The sequence below is a fragment of the Ursus americanus genome, chromosome 36 (genome assembly GCF_024610735.1).
Source record: "Ursus americanus isolate L20-20 chromosome 36, mUrsAme1.1.p, whole genome shotgun sequence".
Classification (NCBI taxonomy): domain Eukaryota; kingdom Metazoa; phylum Chordata; class Mammalia; order Carnivora; family Ursidae; genus Ursus; species Ursus americanus.
In genome coordinates, this window is record NC_142162.1 from 26,501,045 (window position 1) to 26,519,953 (window position 18,909).

Genomic DNA, 18,909 nt, shown 5'->3' on the forward strand with positions numbered 1-18,909 from the left:
TCCATATGCCACCTCCTTAAGCTTTTCCTGATTCTATAGATGTGATCTGAACTGGTTAAACGTCCTCTGGCCTTTTATATCTTGTTGTCTCTTGTGCCAAATAGCATATTGGTCTTATATTAAACTTACTTGTGTATTTTTCTTTCCTACATAAGCTTCTAAGATAATGAACCATGGTTCTTTAGCTACTTATGTTTCTTTATATTTTCTGCTTAGATCAATGTCTTGCTTTCCAAAGGTACGCAAAGTATTTAATGAATTGAAATTGGTATAACTTCAATATTGGCAACATATCCCAAGAAAATAACTCAAAGAGGTGTTAAAAAGGATGATATTTGTATAAAAATGTTTTTTTCAGAACAGCGATGTGTTTATTCAGAATGTTTATTCAAAAATGTTTATTCAGAACATTCCGAATATAAGTAATCCAAAAGTTCAACAATAACAGAATGGTTAGATAAATTAAGGGCAGAACCCGAATCTAATTCTTCTCCTGTGACTGCCCATAGGGAGTATTTACAGTTTATTAAATGAACGGTATAACATGACAACGGAATATTATATAGCCAAGTGCGTAAGAAATCAGGTTTAGGGAAAAAAAAAAACTTTACAAAACATACGTACTACATCTATTTTAAACCTATGGAAACACGCTGTTAATAATCAGAAGGACCGAGAGAAAGCCAGCTGTCACATCTGTACAGTAATTTAAATGGCGTCCTCATACATACTTTGATTCTCACAAGCCTGTGAAGTACGCACGCGAGGCATCATTAGCTCCGTTTTATGGGTAAGGAAACTGACCCACCGGAGTCAGGAATGATTGACTAAGGCGGAGCCAGGGCTTTGACCTCCGCCTCCTGGACTAGGGTTCTGTCCCCGCCAGGCTTCGGCAACCTTGATTGGCGGTGGGGGTCTCGGTTTCCTTTACTTCACCCGCATTCCGTTTGCCAACCCAGCCCAGGGACGCGGGCGGCTGGCGAGTGGCAGGTGCCGGCCGAGGTGCAGGTGCGGCGGCGGTGGACGCGCGGCGCCTTAGGCCCCCGCGACCATAGAGTCCGGAAGTGCGGCCAGAGCAGCTCCCGGGGGCGCCGCAGGGGCTGAGCCCGGGACCGTGAGGGCTGCGCCGGGGCCAGCGGAATGGCTGCAGCGCTGGCCATCAGGGTGGTCGCGGGGCTGGCGGCAGCGGCGCTGGCGGCCGTGCTCTTGGAGCACTATGGCCTGGCCGGTCAGCTCTCGCCGCTGCCCCAGCCCCGCGTCTCCCGGAGCCCGCACCCCGCGCCGGGCCCGGGAGCCAGCAACATCTTCTGGGGTCTGCAGGTGACGCAGAGGGAGCAGGGCTGGGGGTGGGTGCAGAGCCCGCACGACGGGGTGAGACGCTGGCAGTTTCCGCCGTGGTGGGACCGCCGCGGCCCCAAACTCCCGGCTGGGGGCTCTGTCCTTCCCTGGGTGGGTGGGTGGGGGGTCGTTCTTGCATCTTTGCCATTTCCTTCCGCCTTGAGAGAGCTGCCGGGTCGCCTGCTGTCCGTGCTGCCTCTTCCTGACTCAGATATCTCTGTTTAATACCTGCTTTCGGCAGATATCCGACATTCACCTGAGCAGGTTTCGTGATCCAGGCAGAGCTGTAGACTTAGAGAAGTTCTGTTCAGAAACTATTGGCATCATTCAACCAGCTCTCGTCCTGGCAACAGGTAGGGAGGGGTTGACGTGCTGTCGCGTTGTTCTGTGGTCCGGATGATAGAATGCTAGCCAGGGGTGCAGCCTTTCGCTTTGGGGATGTTTAGAACACCATAGCCCCAGCCCCAGGTGAGTCCTCCTGTAGAGGTGATGGGACGTTGTAATTTCCTTTGCTTATGGATAATTGAGTCAAGATCCAAGCTAAATGACTTGCCGTAGCAAGGTTTTGTAGAAGCAAGCTGAAGCAAGGCTCATGATCCTGGTTAGTATACCGTCTGCTTTATTTGTATTCGTTCGTCTTTGTTGTTATAGTTCTGGATTTGAGAGAGAATTAGGGAAAGCCCTTTAACCACAAATCAAAAGTTTTCTCTTTCCTTCCTTCCTTCCTTCTTCTCTTTATCTCTCTTTCTTTTTTTTTTTTTTTTTGGTGGGGGGAGCAGAGGGAGAGAGAAAATCTCAAGCAGCCTCCAGGCCCAGGACAGAGCCCTCCGGGGCTCCATCTCACGACCCTGAGATCATAACCTGAGCTGAAACCAAGAGTGGGAGGTTTAACCGACTGAGCCACCTAGGTGCCCCCAAAATTATCTTTTTTAAAAAACTAACTTTTGCTTTTTTTTTTTTTTTTAACAGCATTAGTCAGTCTTATGATGTCAATTGTTTGAGGCTTAAAGTGACTTAGGACACTTTTCCTCGTCTTTTGGTACTTCTGTGACTTGGGTTCTCTTGAGTCTTCAAACTCCTATTTGCTCCCCAATGCTTTGGAGAAAAAGCTAAAGGAGCATCTGTTTTGTCTATTGCGGGATTCATTTCCTACCCAACTTACTGAAACACCTCTGCTGATATGATGGATTATCAGTACTTATTTTATGGAAAACCTCCATTTCAACTGTTTAGTTTTCCAGAAATTTTGGTATTTCATTGCCCAGCCACACCTTCCAGATTACTTCTTGCTATAGAAATAATACTTGGTCAGATTACATGTCCTGATTTTGGGTGTGGAAAATATGGTTGTTGTAGATATCAGGCATCTGCCCAGAGTGTTGGAATTTCTTATAGTTTTCATTTTTGTCAGAGTTCATGATCCATTTTGCACTGCTCTCTTTAAAGAAATTTTTTTTTCAGAATCCATTTCTCAGGGGCGCCTGGGTGGCACAGCGGTTAAGCATCTGCCTTCGGCTCAGGGCGTGATCCCGGCGTTACGGGATCGAGCCCCACATCAGGCTCTTCCGCTATGAGCCTGCTTCTTTCTCTCCCACTCCCCCTGCTTGTGTTCCCTCTCTCGCTGGCTGTCTCTCTCTCTGTCGAATAAATAAATAAAATCTTTAAAAAAAAAAAATCCATTTCTCATATCACGGGAAGTTAAATAGGTAATTGCTAACCAATGAGAAACAAAGTCCTTGCCAAGAAAATCTTATTTTATATGGCTTGCTTTGGACATAGATGGACTTATAAGTTGTTATGCTGATACATGTTAAGTACTTTAAGTATCTTTGTTCTTTCAGTGTGCATTTAAAAACATTTTTTAACCCCCTTGGGTTTATTTTGCATTGTGATTCAAGTCTTAACGTAAATCTACAGGAGACCTGACTGATGCCAAAACAAAGGAACACTTGGGATCCAGGCAACATGAGGTAGAATGGCAAACCTACCAGGGTATTCTGAAGAAGACAAGGGTCATGGAAAAAACCAAGTGGCTTGATGTTAAAGGAAATCATGGTAAGAGTCAAGACCCACATATAATTAAAACTAGATTTTTTTCCCCTTCAAGAGCCTAGATTCTCCGATTTAGAATATAAAATTATAAAATGGGAACATTGTAACATAGTTTTAGTTATACTGAAGGCCACAACTCTGAAATACAACTATATTATGTGATTTTAAAACCTCAGATGTCACTTTTAGCCTTTGAGGGGAAAGCTGGGATGGTCCTTTCTCTTTGCATGAAGAAAAGCTTCTGGCAAAACCTATGCAGGAGGGCATTTAAAAATATAACCATTTTGGCCACCTGGCTGGCTTATTTGGTAGAGCATGCAACCCTTGATCTAAAGTCATGAGTTTAAGCCCCACATTGGGTGTGGAGCCTGCAATCAATCAATCAGTCCTTACATATATACATTCACACGACATACATAAATACATATAGAAAGATTGATAGATATACATTTTGCTAATAGAAGCCACCCCCCATAAGTCTATGTACTGTATGATTCCATTTATATGACATCTAAGAAAAGGCAAAACTATAGAGAACAGATTGTGGTTGCCAAGGGTTGAGGGTAGGGGGTTAGACCAACTACAAAGAAGCATCATGAGAGAATTTTGGGAGATGATGGAACTGTTCTGTATCTCCATTGTGGTGGATACATGACTGTGCGTTTGTCAAAACCCAAAGAACTGTACACTACAGTGAATGAATTTTACTGTGTATACATTAAAAGATTAAAATTGCAAATAAATCTCTATGAGTAGAGAAATGGATAATTCCTTCACATTTTTTACACTATTATTGTTATTATAGTGTTAGTAAGGAAGTGATCTCTTCAGCAAAGTGTCAAAACAGTGGGTTTGTTTGTTTTATAAACGTTGAGTTTCTTATTGGTTGGTAAGTACTTTGCTTCATTTGATTATTAATTGCTGCTGTGTGCCTATATATTTAAAACTATCATTTTAAACAGCTAATTCTGTCTGGTGAAATACATAGTTTTGGTTTGATCAGAAAATGCCCTCTTTATAAATAGTTCATACAAAGCAGCTAGGAATTATTAATTGATGATGGGATATCTGGCTTATAGCTTTCTCTGGTACACCCTGTAAGTCTGGTCCCCAACCTACGATGGTTCAACTTATGATGGTTTAACCTCTGATTTTTTTTAAAGATTTTGTTTATTTATTTGAGAGAGAAAGCAAGTGAGAGAGAGAGAAAGTGTGTGTGAGAGAGAGAGAGCATGATCAGAGGGAGTGGCAGAGGGAGAAGCAGACTCCCTGCTGAGCATGGAGCCCAATGCGGGGCTCGATCCCGGGACTCTGGGATCATGACCTGAGCCGAAGGCAGATGCTTAACCGATTGAGCCACCCAGGCATCCCTTGAGCTATGATTTTTCAACTTTACAATATATAAAGGTGATACACATTCAATAGAAACTGTATTTCAGATTTTGAATTTTTATCTTTTCCTGGGCTAGTGATATGCAGTATGATAACTCTGGTGATTCTGGACGCGATCACCAGAGTAAAGAGCCAATAACCTTATAACCATTCTGTGCCCATGCTGTCATTCTGTTTTTTACTCTCAGATATTCGGCATGAGATATTCAACACTCTATCATAAAACAGGCTTTGTGTTAGGTGATTTTGCCCAACTATAGGCTAATGTAAGCATTCTGAGCATGTTTAAGGTAGGCAAGGCTGAGCTCTGATCTTCAGTAGCTTCAGGGTATGAAATGCATTTTCTACTTAAATATTTGCCACTTAAAATGGATTTGTCTGGACGTAACCCCATTGTAAGTTGAGGAAGATCTGAATTTTACATTTCCCTTTTTTCCTGATCCTAATTAGTGGCACAGATCAAATTCTTTTGCAATAAAAAGCAAGCCTGTACATAATAAAAAAGTTTTTCAAGCCAAGCTACTGATTTATTTCAAGTAATAAATATCAGACTGTTGTGATTAGATCTTGTGAACAGAGCTTTTCCTTTGGAGCTCGTGATAATCTAATTTGACTTGTATAAGCACAAATGCTTATAGTATGTGTTTATATATATGTTTATATATTGTGTTAAGATAGGAGGAAACTAATTTTTATTAAGATTAAGCTATAACAAAAAAAAGATTTAGCTATAACAGTGTAGTTCTCTTACTAAGAGGATTGTATAATATTTCTTTTGTATTGTATATTATATTCTTTGTATATTGTATAATATTTCTTTTGGCCTAAATTGGACTTAACAGCTTATTGTCTAAAGTTCTTAGAAATGTAGTGGATTCTTGAAATTCCAAACTGGTCAGTAATTTTAGTTATTGCAACCAGGCAATCAAACTCTGTGAAATCATTGTGTTTCCAGATAAGTGTTCTATGACATCTTTTACCTTACCCTTTACCATTATATAACTCCTTTCTTACTGAATCTCTTCAAGATTAAGAAGAGAGGGTCTTAGGTCCTGTTATCAAAGTGACCAGCTATTTAGAAACACTTGGCATGAATCCATGTAACAGTCAATGATTAAAACATGATTAAAACAGCAGCAACAACAGTCCAGTCTTACAACTGCAAATAGATTTATTCTGAATAGTACATAATATCAAAGTATTTCTTATTCTCCAGTATACAAGGTGCCCCCAATAAGTTTCCAGATAATTTGAATTCTGTTATCAAGTTCTAAAAACTATCAGGCTAATTTATTGGCATTCTGCTATTTAAAGTGCTATTGAAAGTATTGTCATTTTTCTTTAGTCATTAAGGTGTTTGTATTTTTCTTTTTAATATAGATGATATTTGTTCTTTTTTTTTCCATGTGCTTTCTTTTTCCCCCCAATTTTTATTTAAATTCTAGTTAGTTAACATACAGTGTAATACTGGTTTCAGGAGTAGAATTTAGTGATTCATTGCTCTTTTCTTTTTAATTAGATGCATTCAACATTCCAAGTCTGGAGAGTGTCGAGAATTATTACAGGTACTGTAGTGAACAGAATGCAGACCATGAAGTAGTATGGGGGGGGTGCAGTCAAGTCAATGAATGGGTGAAAACGTTTTTTAACAGAAGAACCTTTAGTAACTCAGAATTTTTGTGTATGTGTGTGTGACAGATTCAGTTCCTTTTTTCCCCCAAGACTTTTTCTTTCCTTTAATTCCTTTTATTTCATATACTTTATGGTTTTTATTGGCTAATGATACTTTAAATATTTCACACAAACTTCTATTTTGCCACTGATACATAGCAGAAGTCATTTTTAAAAAATTTTTTTTACTTGGATATAATTGACACATTCATTTTTAGGTATACAACACAATGATTCGGTAGTTGTGTATATTGTGAAATGGTAACCACAATAAGTCTCGTTAACACCCATAACCATATATAGTTAAAAAGCTTTTTTTTTTCTTGTGATAAAAACTTTAAAAATCTACTCTCAGCAGCTTTCAAATATACAATAATTTTTTTTTAAGGTTTTTTTTATTTATTTATTCGACAGAGGTAGAGACAGCCAGCGAGAGAGGGAACACAAGCAGGGGGAGTGGGAGAGGAAGAAGCAGGCTCATAGCAGAGGAGCCTGATGTGGGGCTCGATCCCGTAACGCCGGGATCACGCCCTGAGCTGAAGGCAGATGCTCAACCGCTGTGCCACCCAGGCGCCCCTATAATAGAGTATGTTTGACTGTGGTCACCATGCTGTACATCAGAAGTCACTTAGATTTGAGCTTGTTACCAGAGTACTGTGGATTTTAGGAATACTGAAAAACTGATTCCCTCAGTGTCTACAGTGGCTGAGGAGCCCAGCTGGTCACCCTGGTTGCTCTATCCATTTATCCCAGTATGTCACAGAAATATTAAAAGTTTCTTTATATGCCATGAATGTGAAAAAGGCTGTGAATATGAAAGGCTCTTTGAGTTAGAAAAGTTCTAGTTCTCTAGTTCCAATGTGTTGGGATTCTTTTAGTTGCAATTTCACTTCCAGTTCTAGGGTATTCCACAGCTTTGTCCTACATTGTCCATCGCTCAAGTAGCAAGAATTTTTTGAGAGCCCATCTTTAGTTGGATAGCGTGAGAGATACAAGAGCTAATGTGAAAAATATATGGCCTATACCTTCAAGGAAGTCCAGTTAAGGGAGATAAGAATTGTTTAGGAAACAATTAGAAAAGAACATGAAGGGATGATTGATGAAACGCTACAGTATTTGGTACACATGGTGATCACTGTGAGAAATCGGAAAGGGCAGAAGTTAGCATGGGCTGGACACAGAGGAGACTTTATTACTGAGATACAGTTGACATATAACATTGTATAAGATTAAAATGTACAACATGTTCACGTGATACATTTATATATTGCGAAATGAAGACCACCATAGAGTTAGCTGATACCTCAATCATCACCACATGATTATCATTTTCTTGTGGTAAGAATAACTAAGATGTAGTCTCTAAGTGACTTTGAAGCTTATAATCTAGTATTGTTGATTATAATTACTATGCTGTGCTTAGATCTCCAGAACTTATATGTCTACTAATTGCAAGTTAGGACTTTATAAAAGAAGTAAAAATTGTGTCCAGTCTTAAAAGAAGGGTTGCATTTGGAGAAGTAAGAAATTTTGAGGGGCATATTTTAAGCAAAACCACAGAGTTTTAAAAGCTAGAATGAGCTTTTAGAGACAGTAAGGAGACTGATATCACCAGAATAAAGGATCATTTTGAGGACTGGTATGACATTGGGTAGGTAGCTTAGGGCCAATTTATGGAGGTCTTAAGTGACAAGTGTAGAAATTTAGCTGTGTTAGGTATAATCCATAATCCGGTATAGATTCCTAAGGAGGCAAGTCACATAATGAAATAATATTTTATAAGGGCAATCACACAACAAAAAAGAAACAAGATAGGGATAATAAGGAAAAAACAGGGAGATTGGAGTTTTGTAGAGCAAGTAGGAGAGTCCTGTAATAGTCCAGTCATGATATGGAAGGGCTTGAAATGCATAGGAGACATACCTGTCTAACAAAGTTCATAGATACAGGACAATGTCATCAGCTGGAGGGTGGCAGGTCAAACAGCATTGGTTAACATATAATCGGAGTCACCATAACTTGGAGGACGAAGTCTTCCTTTGTTTTTAATGTGGGAAAGGAAAAGGTCAGAGATGACAATCCTTCATTTTCTATTATCTATTTTTATCTTTGATGGTGACTATGGAATGGAACTAGGAAACATTTTCAAAGAATTAACAGGACTTTGGGTCTGACTGGTTATCGGGAAGGTAAAGCTCTTAGTCACTTGAACCTTTATATTTTTGTTTCTAGCCACCTAAACGTTGTCTGAATTTTTAATAAATAGCATTTTAATAAACAGCTGGAGATATGGACATTACAGATTATCAGCCTGAATGAAAAAAACATTTTAAAGCTAAATCTTGATCTTAAGAATGCCCCAGAGAATGTCAAAATCCAGAATTCAAAAAATGTTAATAGCTATCATATATTTTAATCTCTGCTTTCAAATAGTTAGGTTTATTTTTAGATAGTGGGTTTTAATGTGTTAAAAATATAGGAAAGGGAACAACATATGTGAGATTATCCTAAATAATAAATAACTGAAAACAAATGAAGTAGAAAAAATATAAATAAAAATTTTAATGAGAGAAAAAACCCGAAATAGAACATTTTATTTTTTTTAAAGACTTTATTTATTTAAGAGAGAGAGAGCATGCATGCACGTGTCAGTGCACGAGAGTGGAGAGGAGCAGAGGGAGAGGGATAAGCAGACTCCGTGCTGAGGGCTAAGCCCAATGCAGGACTGGATCCTATGACCCTGAGATCATGACCTGAGCTGAAATCAAGAGTCATTCACTTAACTGACTGAGCCACCCAGGTGCCCCCCAAAATAGAAAATTTAAAAATACCGGAAGAGAGGTAATAGAACTAATTGACTTTTAATTATAATATCTGTGATAATGTATTTATTTATGATATATTTGATGACTATCCTGGCTTAAATATAGCTCCCTGATAGCACATTAGGTTTCAGGAGTTTATTTGTATTTTTCCAAAGGTGCCTTATCTATTTTCTTACAATGTTTTGACATTTGAGTAATATAGGTATGTCCCCAATATATACCTTCCTTCACATTTATTCAACAAATACTAATGAGTTCCTACACTGTGTACTATGTTACCGACGCTTTCCCCCTGTTCTTTACTCTCCAACCTTACAGACACCTGAACAATGTTGATACTTAGGTAGTGAGGACTTTCATTACCAAGTGTATACCCTGTATATGTTACAGATACATTTTTAGGAACTGAAAAAGATTTACTGACCCAGACCTAACTAACATTTTTCTCCTGGCTTGATGACTTCATCTTTGCAAGGCTTTATTGTGAGGTAAGCCTCTGTAGTCCTGTTTCAAGATGTAAACACCTTTCGTATCTCATTACACCAAGAATTCTGCTAGGTACTTAGTAGGTCCTCACTAAATTTTTCAATGATGGGTAAGTACCATTTCACTGGATCTAACTGATCTCTCTTTAAATGTTCAGTGGACTGCGTAAAATAGCTGCCTACTTCTCTGCTTTGCTTGATGACCTTGTGTTTGGTTACTTATAAATTAGTTTGCCTGAATCTTTGTAGACAATGGGGAAAAAAATATTTAAAATTTCTTTTAATCAGCTTATTGTGGATTAGTTTATGTATTTCTCTGTCAGATTAGGAAATTTTCAAAGGGAGGCAAAATGTAATGTGATACACGGGGAGGAATTTAAACTCATTCTGTCTTTTTATGATTGCACTCAAACTTTCCTGTCTTGTATTTTTTAGGAAATATTCTGCCGTACGTAGGGATGGCTCTTTCCATTATGTCCACAATACTCCCTTCGGCAACTATTCTTTCATCTCTTTGGATGCCACCCCAAATCCAGGGCCTAAGAGACCCTATAATTTCTTTGGAATTTTAGATGAGGTACAGTAAAAATCTCACTTCCCTTTGTAGCTAACCTATTTTGTTTTTTCTTGGATAAATGTGGCTCACTAAGGTTATCCTAGGTAAACCAGCTCTTGTCTAGAAATCCTTGGGAACAATTTTACTGTGGTTGCAAGTATGGTTAGAAGAAATCCCTGGCTACTTCAGCACTATCATTGCTATTCCTGTTCTTGTCCCAAAATTTCATGAAGAAGTACCTCACGTTGAAATTTATTCAGTAAACATTTGTTAAATATGTACTAAGTGCAGCACGCACCTTGCAAGGTGCAGGGCATATAGCTTTTATACTCTGTGGATATATTCCTAAATCCCCATAGTTGCCATTTCTAACTAATGGACTGTATTTATTTTAATAAGAGAAGGGCAACCACTGAAGTAAATAAATTTCTGTTAAAGTAAGCTAGGCGTTGCTGGATTAAAACTGTCTAGAAAGTCACATCTGAGAACCTCTCATTATTTCTTAGTACAACAGATGTCAGCTCACTAATGAGCACATGCCCATATGCAAGACATATGTGCCTATATGTAAGAATACAAGAGCGATAAGATCAAGTCACTCGCCTCTTAGAATATTTAATCTAGTGGAGGGGCATAATACTAGTGCAGAAATAACTATAATAAAGGGCAGAATTTGCTAAGGGCTGAAAGAGATTCAAAGTGAAACGAGGGTTCAGAAGATCTTGAAATCAAGTGAATAGAATATTGTGAAATGCATTGTGTTATATTAGGCATTTTATTTAATGAAGGTATATTTTGTTTCTTATCTTCCAACCGTCTTTAGACAGAGTTTATTAACTTATTATTTTTTTTAAAGATTTTATTTATTTATTTGACAGAGCGAGAGACAGCCAGCGAGAGAGGGAACACAAGCAGGGGGAGTGGGAGAGGAAGAAGCAGGCTCCCAGCAGAGCAGGGAGCCAGCAGGGAGCCCGATGCAGGGCTCGATGTGGGGCTCGATCCCAGGACGCTGGGATCACGCCCTGAGCCGGAGGCAGACGCTTAACGACTGAGCCACCCAGGCACCCCTAACTTATTATTTTAAAGCCTATTCCTTAGAGCAGTGTTTTTTAAGATACGATTCAAAGACCGTCTGCATGAAAATCAGCTGGAGTCTTGTAAAATGCAGATTCCCAGGCTTTCCCTGAGACTTACCAAATTAGAAATAAGACTAGTGCAGGGTCCAGGAATTCACTGCTATAAGCACTTTACAGATAATTCATGTATATTTATACATGTACAAGTTATTTTTTAAAGATTTTATTTATTTATTTGAGAGAAAGAGCACAGGCAGGGGGGAGGGCCAGAAGGAGAGGGAGAAGCAGACTCCCTTCTGAGCAAGGAACCCCGACTTGGGGACAGGATCCTGACCTGAGCCAAAGGCAGACACTTAACCGACTGAGTCACCCAGGTGCCCCTGTACAAGTTATTTTTGAAATCAACTTTATGAGGGATGATTTACATACAATAAAATGCACTCATTTTAAGTTTGAAGAGTTTTGATAAAAAATGTATGTGCTGGTGTAACTGTCACCACAATCAAGACAGAACATTTCTATCATCCCAGCAAGTTCTCTTGTGTAGTCAGTCTTCACCCCAATCCTAGAGAACCACTGATGGGTTTTCTGTCAGTATAGATTAGTTTTGTTTGTTCTAGAATTTTATGTAAATGAAATCATATAGTATGTACTCTTGTGTCTGGCTTCTTTTGCTCAGTATAATGTTTCTATAAATCATCTGTATTATTGTGTGTTGGAGTAGTTCTTTCTTTTTATCACTGCATAGCATTCCATTGTTTGGATATACTGATGGTTTCTAGTTTTTGGCTCTTCTGAGTTGAGCTGTTATGAACATTCAGGTACAAGGCTTTTTATGGACATATGTACATCTTATTTTAGAAGTTTAGTTTCAAGATCTTCTTTATTAATTGCGGTGTAGTATACAGGGCTGAAAAGATTAGTGGTTCTTAATTTCTATAAAGAAACTTATAAAAAAAAGAAATTTATGTTATTTAAAGCTTATTGTTTATTTCTCAGTTTCCTTATCTATCAAATGGACATAATACTTGCCCTACTTAGAGTTATTTTTAGGACCAAATGAATTATTATGTATATGAAGAGTTTGAAATTTATACTGGTCCGTACAGGTCATTAATTAGTAGGGTTTAGGCCTTAGACATAATATACTTATTACTATAAAACTTCAAGGGAGATGTTTAAATCTGTAGATTTCAGCCTGTGCCCTAATTAAAGATCCTTCTGTTTTTCTCCCATTTCAGAAGCGGATGGAGGAACTTCTGTTACTGGCCAAGGAAAGTAGTCGGAGCAACCACAGTATTTGGTTTGGACACTATACAACATCCACTATCCTTTCTCCATCACCTGGAATTCGGTCAGTAATGAGGTGAGGCAGGCTTCCAAAATCAAAATTAATTGCTTGTAATTCTTTTATGTTACTCTTGCTCTCCTAAAGAGATCTTTTTATTAGTTTGGCATCACAAGTTATCTGTTCATTTATTCTCTTCATTTTTCTTTGGTTAGTTCAGCTACAGCATATTTGTGTGGGCACCTCCATACCCTTGGTGGACTGATGCCTGTTTTGCACACTCGTCACCTCCAGGGCACTTTGGAACTTGAGGTGGGAGATTGGAAGGATAACAGAAGGTAAGGGAACTACCCCACAGAATAAAACTTATACATGTAAGTTTTGCTAAAACCATATTTTCTTACTGCTATTGTGGGTGATCCTAGTTAAGGGAAAACTTGTGATCTCCCTGAGTTTTTAAAGTAATATAGGCATTATGTGTGTTGGTGTGTAAAAACCTCGTTGCAACAGTTGTTTGTCATCACTATGTTACATTAGATTTTCAAGATGCATCCATTAGGAAATGGATCTCAAACTCTAGGGTACACAAGGATTGTGGAGGAGCTTATTAAAAATAACAATTTGGGGGCGCCTGGGTGGCACAGCGGTTAAGCGTCTGCCTTCGGCTCAGGGCGTGATCCTGGCGTTATGGGATCGAGCCCCACATCAGGCTCCTCTGCTATGAGCCTGCTTCTTCCTCTCCCACTCCCCCTGCCTGTGTTCCCTCTCTCGCTGGCTGTCTCTCTCTCTGTCAAATAAATAAATAAAATCTTTAAAAAAAAAAAAAAAAAACAATTTGGAGGCCCTATCTCCAGAGCATTTGATTGTGTTGGTCTGGTTTAGGACCTAAGAAACTGCATTTTTTTAAAAGCCCACCAGGTCCTGCATGGACCACACTTAGAGAAACACTAGAACTGGAAATGTGTCACCCCCTGAATTTTATACCTACCTTTGTAGTTATTACTATAAGATGTTAGTGATTTAAGTTCTTCAAATACGTGATAGTTGGTTTTATTAAAATTAAGGACTTTTTTTTTTTTTAAGATTTTATTTATTTATTTATTTGACAGAGAGAGAGAGAACACAAGCAGGGGGAGTGGGAGAGGGAGAAGCAGGCTCCCCACTGAGCAGGGAGCCCAATGCGGGGCTCGATCCCAGGACCCTGGGATCACAACCTGAGCCAAAGGCTTAATGACTGAGCCACCCACGCGCCCCAGATTAAGTCTTTCTATGAGAAAACATAACCCGTTTATCAAAAGCATACGGTATAGTTACATATATATATATATATATATACTAAATACTAAATACATATTTTGATAATAACTAAGTACAATAGCTTACATATAGATGAGAATCATCTCATTGTTGAACTATTATCAGTTGCTGTTTAATTTATTCAAACTCCGTTCTCTGAAGATGTTAGTTACTCAGTAAATATTTTTTGAGCTGAATATGTTATCTTTCTATTTTTAACTACTTCCATTAAAAGATAGCTTTACATCTTGGAAGGTACTTACTCATTTCAGTTGGCTCTGCTAGAAACTGTCTAAAAGCTATGCTTGAAGCCTGTCATTAGTTGGCAACTGTAATTACTTTGAGCTAAGACCTGTCTATTCATGACTGCGAGGTTGTGGGCTGGGCTGGGCTTGCCTTTTATGAGATAGTCTTCCTAATCCTTGATCAGTGTCTTTATTTCTTATATATGCTATAGTTACAAGTTAAGTGATGTCATGAAACCATTTCCTCTCTTTCTCTTCCCACCTGCTCTCCTGTTGTTCCAACCCTGGGGTTTTATCTGGTGTTTTACTGAAAGGACCTAACCTCTACCTGCCCTTATGTTGTTTTAGGATAATAGAAGAGTTTTTTTAAGGTATATTAGTAATATTAGGCTAGGCTTTGTTGTGGATACAAATAAACCTGGAAAATATCAGTGGCTTAACACAACAGATGCTTATTTTTTTCATTTATGTAAATCTGGTATGAGCCAGTGCATCTCTCTTCCATGGGGTAACTCAGGGATTCACACTTCCTCCATCTTATAATGCCACTATGTCAACACCTCAATTCCAGGGCAGGGAAGAGAGCATGGAGAACTCACACTCCTTCTTAAGTACTTTGGACCAGAAGTGTGATACATGTCACTTCTGTTCACAGCCCATTGACCAGAACTAGTCACATGGTCCCAACCTAATGCCAGGGAGACTGGGAAATGCAGGGGAGCACGTGGAGTATTTGGTGAGCACTATTGTTTCTGCCATAGTTAACTGTTTCTTTTCTCAGTTCAAAAAGTAGAAAATATAAAATTTTTGTTATTCTTTAATGAATATTTATACCTTTCACCATGCATTTAGAAAACCAAAATAAGTTTTGTTAATTTCTTTGAAATTGTAGAAATAAAGGTTTAAAAGAATGAAAGATTTCTAATCGTGTTCATGTTACTATTAACATTTTTGATGAGATGAGGAATATCAGGTATGAGGCTTATGATGAATGTCGTAGGTTCAAAACAGTCTTAAAGTGTGGAAACGAATTAATTTATTAAGCATTTATTTAAAAATGAAAGTGTGCATGCTATGTACCAGGCATTGTTCTAGGGCACAATTAAATGTATGTCTTCAAGGAGATCCCATTTGTGACAGACGTGAAGTATAAAGTGGTAGGGGCAAGGGAAGAAGAACAGAGAAACAATATTTTTTATTTTGTATAAATTCATGATCTCTAGAAAGTGTAGTTTTATATTTTTACATTTGTTCTGAGGATAACCTTCATACCCTTTTATAATAAGAAGTGACTAAATTACCTTATTGTCTTCTGGTCTCTAGGTACCGGATCTTTGCTTTTGATCATGACCTTTTTAGCTTTGCAGATTTGGTCTTTGGCGAGTGGCCTGTGGTTCTTATCACTAATCCTAAGTCACTCCTATATAGTTGTGCTAGACATGAACCACTAGAAAGACTTCTTCATTCAACACATATCAGGTATGTAGCAGTTTTTTGGAATTTCCTTTCAGTTTGATACTAATGGAGAATAAGTCGATGTGACTATAATCCCATGTGAAAGCTATGAGATACCCCACTCTAATTTTCCCAACAATCTAAACATTATATAGAGATAAAATGCTTACTGCTTCATTCCCGTTCAGTTAAAAAATATTTTTTTAAGCTGTTGAAATTTATAAAACCATCCAGAAACCCATAACCCTACCACTGTAATTTTTGTGTATTTTATCTTCATGTTTTACGTTGCTATAATCTCCCTACCCCCAAATAGAGCTGTTATTGACATTTCTGAATTTTCTTTTTCAGGCATTCTCTTTGAGGCATGTTTTTACATAGTTGTAATGATAGGCCACAGTCTCTTTTAATTCCTACTTTTTTCCTCTCAATAGACAGAATGTACCACAATTTATCTAACCATTTTCCTATCTTATTGGTGAACTCTTTTATTTTTTTTTCTAACTTGGGAATGAGCATCCGATACATGTAGATTCTTTTTCCACTTGAATAATTTCTTTAGATAAAGTTCTAGAAGTGGGAGTCTTGGTGGAAGAATATGAATTCCTTTATGACTGTTGATAAAGATTGCCCAATTAATTTTTTTTTTTTTTTGGTAACTAAAATCATTCTTTTAAGAAAATTGTGGTAAAATAAATGTAACATAAAATGTACCATTTTACCGGCTTTTAGGTATACAGTTCAGTGGCATTAAAGTACATTGATACTGTTTTGCAACCATCACCACCATCCATCATCAGTACTTTCATCTTCCAAAACTGAAACTCTGTACCCATCTAAGAATAACTTCGGATTTACCCCTTTCCCCAGCCCATGGCAACCCCCATTCTACTGGTCTGTCTCTATGAATTTCACTACTCTAGGAACCTCATATAAGGAGAATCCTACAGTATTTGTCCTTTAGCTGGCTTCTTTAACATAATATCCTCAAGGTTCCTCCATGTTGTAGAGTGTGTCAGAATGACTTTGCTTTTTTAAGGCTGACTAACATTCCATTGTGTGTATATACAACATTTTGTTTATTTATCTGTCGATACTTTTGCTTCCACCTTTTGGCTGTTGTGAATAATGCTACTATGAACGTGGGTGTACTCTGTTCAATCCCTGCTTTCAGCTTTCACTTCTTATGGGTATATATCTAGAAATGGAATTGCTGGATCACATGGTAATTATATGTTTAATTTTTTGAGGAACCACCCTACTCTTTTCCATAGCGGCTGTACCATTTTACATTACCACGAGCAGTGCATAAGGTACCTAATCACTTTTTAAAACATACTAATTTATAATGTGACCAGGCAATATGAGTACCAATTTCACAGCACTCTTACCATTTTTGGATATTGTACTTTTAAAAAGATGTACTAATTAATCTGGAAAAATGGTATCGGGGTATTTTAATTTATTTTTTTGGTCAGCAGTGAAATGACTCAGGTTTTTTTGATTGGAGCTGGCTATCTGATTTAGACATTGTATTCTCTGAAAGGGCCTGGTAGCCTTAGCTCTGTTTGTGACATTGCTTCTTGTGGACAGATACATTGGGAACCAAATGAGGGGATGGTAGGATTAACATGAGATTAACGAAGTAAGATGTCTAATCAATATTCTTTCCCTATATGAAAAACCAGGACTTCAGGAGTTTATCAGAAAGAACCTTGGATCTACTCCAGCTTTATTTGTCAAAGAAAATTGATTTTCCTTTCTAAAAAGTATAAAAATAGTTTCTAATTTCTCACCAACTCAGGTTTGCTTAATTATACAACTCCAAAAGCCACCATTCAGAAAGAAACCAGATCATATGAATAGTGGTCATATGAACAGTTATACAGTATGATGGTTCTGCCTACATTTATATTTTTTTCAGGTTATAATAGAGTTATTCTCCTTTCTAAAAAGAGTGAAAATATCTAAAACCACATGCGTTTGTATGTTCCCATTTTAGAGTCTTGGCCTTTTCCTTATCCTCCGTTACTTCTGTCACAGTTAAGATTGATGGAGTTCATTTAGGGCAAGCTCTTCATTTGTCTGGTCCTATTTTCATACTGAAGTGGAACCCAAGAAACTACAGTAATAGGACACATAACATAGAAGTAATTGTCCAGGTAAGTTCATAATTTTCAACTTGATATATAAATGATTTGGCTGTAACCACACTAAACTCTGATGTTTTTGTTTTTGTTTTTTTTCCAGTCAATTGATAGAGATGAAACTAAGTTAATTAAAAACTTGAGGGGCACCTGGGTGGCTCAGTCAGTTGAGCATCCAACTCTTGATTTCGGCTCGGGTCATGAGCTCGGGGTTGTGGGATCAAACCCTGTGTCAGGCTCTGAGCTCCACATGAAGTCTGCTTGTCCCTCTCCCTCTCTCTCTGCTCCTCCCCCTCCCCTTCCCTGGCACACGCATGTGCTTTCTCTCTCTCTCTCTCTCAAATAAATTTAAAATCTTAAAAAAAAGAATACACTGGATTTAGTATATTCTGAAAACGAACACTCAGGGGTAATTCTATTTAGATAAAAAACTAGATTCTCAGTGTGCAACTACTGGCCACACTCCCCTCTTTTTGAGCCCCAGGGAATCATTCTTTTATTTTCTTTCAACTTTGGCTAGAGTCTTTTAATAATGGGAGCAAATCCCCCTACATACCCAAAGATAATAGAATAAGTCAGAAAACATGTATTTATGTGCCTATGCCTTTGCTTGCTATCTCCAAGTACAGGAAAATTGTGTCACTATTTTGAAAGCTCTAGGATAGAGAATTTTCAAGGCATCCAGAGGATTTTGTTTGTTTGGGGAGTATGCATTGATAGCATATGTAGTAATAGTCTGCCTGCCATTCCAATTCAGCCTGGGGCACTTAATTCACTAGCACCTGCCAGAGTAGCAAGTGGTCATTCCTTACCAAAATAAAACACTTTCATCAACATCATGAAATTTTTAGGAGATAGACCGTGCTCTGGAATTAGTTTCTGAAAAAAAAAAAATCTGTCAGTTTCCACCACTTTATGATTTGATGACAGTTTTTAACTATTCCATCTTCTAATGTTAAGTCTTAGTTTGAAGATTACCAAGTAATCCTTCAGAAAACACATGTAATTATTTTCATTATCGTGTGTGTGTGTGTGTGTGTGTGTGTGTGTGTGTGTGTCAGTCACAGAGAAGGATTTTGAGTA

At 38.1% G+C, this 18,909-nt stretch overlaps 1 protein-coding gene across 8 annotated transcripts in view; it reads left to right on the forward strand.

The window, feature by feature from the left end:
• The window catches only part of TMEM62 (transmembrane protein 62), a 48,868-nt gene that overhangs the window by 15,364 nt on the left and 14,595 nt on the right, over positions 1 to 18,909 (forward strand). For 2 of the 8 annotated variants that reach the window (XM_045771755.2, XM_045771765.2), the window contains 7 exons: positions 3,256 to 3,393; positions 6,302 to 6,347; positions 10,199 to 10,340; positions 12,637 to 12,761; positions 12,899 to 13,021; positions 15,548 to 15,703; positions 17,682 to 17,841. In XM_045771755.2, coding sequence (XP_045627711.1) covers positions 3,354 to 3,393; positions 6,302 to 6,347; positions 10,199 to 10,340; positions 12,637 to 12,761; positions 12,899 to 13,021; positions 15,548 to 15,703; positions 17,682 to 17,841 — 792 coding nt within the window. In that variant the 5' untranslated portion in view covers positions 3,256 to 3,353. Of the gene's footprint in view, positions 1 to 455; positions 1,009 to 1,035; positions 1,321 to 1,579; positions 1,692 to 3,255; positions 3,394 to 6,301; positions 6,348 to 10,198; positions 10,341 to 12,636; positions 12,762 to 12,898; positions 13,022 to 15,547; positions 15,704 to 17,681; positions 17,842 to 18,909 lie in introns of those variants that run through there. The other 6 variants (XM_045771749.2, XM_045771741.2, XM_045771733.2 and 3 more) reach the window with 6 other exon arrangements.